This window comes from Humulus lupulus, chromosome 1, assembly GCF_963169125.1.
Source record: "Humulus lupulus chromosome 1, drHumLupu1.1, whole genome shotgun sequence".
In the NCBI taxonomy this organism is placed as follows: Eukaryota; Viridiplantae; Streptophyta; class Magnoliopsida; order Rosales; family Cannabaceae; genus Humulus; species Humulus lupulus.
In genome coordinates this window covers 269,863,928-269,868,017 of record NC_084793.1, presented here as the reverse complement: position 1 = coordinate 269,868,017, position 4,090 = coordinate 269,863,928, and the positions used below count along the sequence as shown (strand labels likewise).

Genomic DNA, 4,090 nt, shown 5'->3' with positions numbered 1-4,090 from the left:
TGCATACTTTCCCAAAACTTTGACGTAAAAACAGAGCCTCTATCAGACACTATCGTCTTAGGTACCCCGTGTAGTCGCACTATTTCTCTGACATATAACTCTGCATAATTCTCAGCTGTGAATGTGGTTCGTACCGGTAGAAAATGCGCTGACTTGGTGAGTCTATCAATTACCACCCAAATTGAATCGTATTGCTTTGTCGTTTTAGGTAACCCCACTACAAAATCCATAGCTATGTCATCCCATTTCCATTCAGGAATTTCTAGCGGTTGGAGTGGTCCAGCAGGTCTTTGATGTTCTGCTTTCACTTGCTGACAAGTGAGGCACTTGGCTACATATTCCGCTACATCTTTCTTCATTCCTGGCCACCAGTACATAGTTTTCAAATCATTATACATCTTGGTAGATCCTGGATGTAACGAATAGGGCGTAGTATGCGCCTCCTGCATTATAGACCTCTTAATATCATCATCATTTGGCACACACACACGTGCTTTATAACAAAGCAAGCCCCCTTTTGACATTGAGAACTCCCCATCCTTGTTATCTTGTACCAAAGCCATTTGCTTGAGCAAGGCATCATCTTCACCTTGTTTTCCTTTAATCTGTTCTAATAGAGTTGACTGCAACGTGAGATTCGCCAAACTTCCTGTTACCAATTCGATTCCTGCTTTTACAATCTCCTGCTGTAATGTCCATTCTATACCTTTTAAGTTAGACAGATTTCCATAACTTCGTCTACTTAAAGCATCTGCCACAACATTGGCTTTACCTGGGTGATATAAAATCTCACAATCGTTATCCTTCACCAGTTCCAGCCATCTCCTCTGCCTCATATTTAATTCCTTCTGGGTGAAAAAGTACTTCAGGCTTTTGTGGTCCGTGTAGATTTCACACTTCTCTCCATACAGATAGTGCCTCCAAATCTTTAACGCGAAAACCACCGCTGCTAATTCAAGATCATGAGTGGGGTACCTCTGCTCGTAGTCCTTCAACTGTCTTGAGGCATAAGCTACAACCTTTTCATTTTGCATTAACACGCACCCCAAACCCTGTTTGGATGCATCGCAATATACCACAAACTTATCCTTATTGGTGGGTACACATAGCACTGGCGCAGATATTAATTTATCCTTCAATGTTTGGAAACTCTCTTCACATCTGTCATCCCAAACAAACTTTTGTTGCTTTCGAGTCAAATTTGTTAAGGGTGTGGCTATCTTTGAGAATCCCTCAACAAACTTCCTATAATATCCTGCCAATCCCAAGAAGCTTCTTACTTCCGTTGTGTTCTTAGGTTTTGGCCAATCCCTTACAGCTTTGATTTTTGCAGGATCCACTTCCACTCCATCTTTAGACACTATGTGACCTAAAAAGGCTACCTTTTCCAACCAGAATTCACATTTCTTGAATTTCGCATACAAGTGATGTTCCTTTAGTTTGTTTAGTACCAACCGAAGGTGTTCCTCATGTTCGACCACAGTCTTTGAGTAGATTAAGATGTCGTCTATGAATACCACCACGAACTTGTCTAAAAAATCTTTGAATACCCGATTCATAAGGTCCATGAATGCAGCTGGGGCATTTGTTAACCCAAATGACATTACCAAGAACTCGTAGTGTCCATACCGAGTCCGAAAAGCTGTTTTGGGAATATCCTCTTCTCGCACCCTTAATTGGTGATATCCTGACCGTAGATCGATTTTTGAAAATATCGTTGATCCTTGGAGTTGATCAAAGAGGTCGTCTATTCGCGGTAATGGGTATTTGTTCTTAATAGTGACTTTATTAAGTTCCCGGTAGTCAATACACATGCGCATAGACCCATCCTTCTTTTTGACAAACAGTACCGGCGCTCCCCAAGGAGAATAACTTGGTCGGATAAACCCTTTATCCAGTAATTCTTGTAACTGCGTTTTTAACTCCCTCAATTCCGTTGGTGCCATTCGGTAAGGAGCCTTTGAAATCGGATTCGTTTCTGGCGCTAGCTCAATAATGAATTCTATTTCTCGGTTTGGAGGCAATCCGGGTAGGTCCTCTGGAAACACTTCAGGAAATTCACACACTATGTGAACATTTTCTGGCCTAAGTTGTGTTTCCCGTGATTTATCGACGACACTTGCTAAATACGCCTGACACCCATTGCGAATCATCCTTTGTGCTTCTAATGCCGTGATAATCGGTACTCGAGCTCCTGTCATGTCTCCCATAAAAACAAATTGTCCTCCATCTTCAGTCTTGAAGATTACCATTTTGCTTTTGCAGTCTATCGTAGCCCCGTGTCTCGCGAGCCAATCCATGCCCAAGATCACATCATAGTCCTTTATATCCAACTCTATTAAATTTGCTAGCAACTCGCGATCTTCAATTCTGACTGATGCCTCACACACTCCTCTAGATGATATCATTACCTCACCTGAGGGTAATTCCGTAACAAATCTATCTCTAAAGTATTCATAAGGTTTATCTAATCTATCTATCATCTTTATAGAAACAAAAGAATGCGTAGCTCCAGAATCGAACAATACAGTACATAACTTTCCAGAAATAGATAGCTGACCTGTTACCACCGTGTTGCTAGTTTCTGCCTCTCCCCGAGTTAGGGAAAATACCCGAGCCGGAACCAATTTTTCATCCTTCTTCTGCTCAGTTACATGTGGACAGTTTGTCTTTATGTGACCCTTCTGACCACACTTGTAGCACGCACGTGACTTGTACCTACATTCTCCTGGATGTTTCTTGTTGCATTTAGGGCACTGGGGATACTCTACATACTGCTTCTGACCACTGCTGTTACTTGCATTCGTCTTTCCTTTCTTTTCAGCTTCATTACTCTTGTTCTCGGGAAACTTCCTTTTGTTATCGCCTTGTACTGAATTTCCCTTCTTAGCTTCTCTCCGAGCGGCCCCCTCTTTCCATATGCGATCCTCCATGAGTTCTGCTTCCAAGGCTCTTTCCAGTGTCTCAGCATAAGTGGTCACCCCAAAGCTTGTCATCTTCACATCCCGAGCAATCATAGGTTTCAACCCTCTCATAAACCTATGGATTCTGAGTGTCTCTGTTGGCACTAAATCTGCTGCAAACTTCGCTAGCCGATCAAACTTTTGGGCATATTCAGTTACTGTGGAGTTTCCTTGGACTAAGGCTATGAATTCGTCTACTCGGGTAGCAAGTATTGCGGCACTGTAATACTTCTTGTTAAATACCTGAATGAAGTCGGCCCAGGTCATAGTAGCCACATTTCTGGTTTGTTTAACTACGTCCCACCAAATCCGGGCATCCTTCTTTAACAAACTCGTTGCACAGGACACTTTGTCCTCATCATTAAGCCTCATATGTTCCAATATAGACTCTACGGATCTTAACCACTCTTCAGCCTCTATCGGATCTGTACTTCCTTCAAAATTTGGTGGGTGCTGCTTACGAAATCGTTCACTTACAAACTCGTAGGAGTGGTTTGACATTTGCATGTATGGGGCCAGGGGTAGTCCTCCGTATAGTTGTTGTTGTTCTTGGACGTGTGGAACTGGTTGTCGATGGTGTTGCAGTTCCTCCTCCCTCCTTCTGAGATCCTCCCTCAGTCGCCTGTTTTCTCTTTCCAGGTCCACTTGCCCAGGCGCAGGATCTTCAGCTCGAACTTCTGGAACCGCTTCAGTTGTTGGTGCAACAGGTGTTCCCCTGCCTCTGCCTCTACCTCTGCCTCTACCTCTACTTCCTGGTCTCCCACCTCGGCCAACAGCTTCATGACCGTTAATGCGAACTGACCTTCTAGGCTCAGGATCCATAAATCTCGTCCTTTTTCTTTAAAAAAGAAATAATAAATCTTAAAGATCTCAAAACTATAACATACATTAATAAAGACATTAAAATATATATAAAAGAAAAAGGCATCTTTATTTATATTGAAAAGTAACTTTTTACATAACGTCCACTACAATAATAATAATAATAATAATAATAATAATAATAATAATAATAATAATAATAATAATAATAAAAACAATAACGTCCAAGAAAAGACATCTTTATTTATATATATATAAAAAAAAGGAACTTTAAAGGGTTGTACTAAGACTAAAGCATAACGATT

At 41.4% G+C, this 4,090-nt stretch overlaps 1 protein-coding gene across 1 annotated transcript; it reads right to left on the bottom strand.

Annotated features, from left to right (window-relative positions):
- Positions 1-1,155: 1,155 nt before the first annotated feature.
- LOC133834268 (uncharacterized) lies at positions 1,156-3,785 on the bottom strand. Its single transcript, XM_062263828.1, has 2 exons — positions 1,281-3,785; positions 1,156-1,161 (listed from the first exon to the last, which is right to left on the bottom strand). The coding sequence occupies exons 1-2, from the start codon at positions 3,783-3,785 to the stop codon at positions 1,156-1,158; spliced, it is 2,511 nt and encodes an 836-aa protein (XP_062119812.1).
- Positions 3,786-4,090: the final 305 nt, after the last annotated feature.

Bases quoted from the DNA above. Each gene is read 5' to 3' on its own strand.
- LOC133834268 (XM_062263828.1), bottom strand. From the start codon at position 3,785: ATGGATCCTGAGCCTAGAAGGTCAGTTCGCATTAACGGTCATGAAGCT.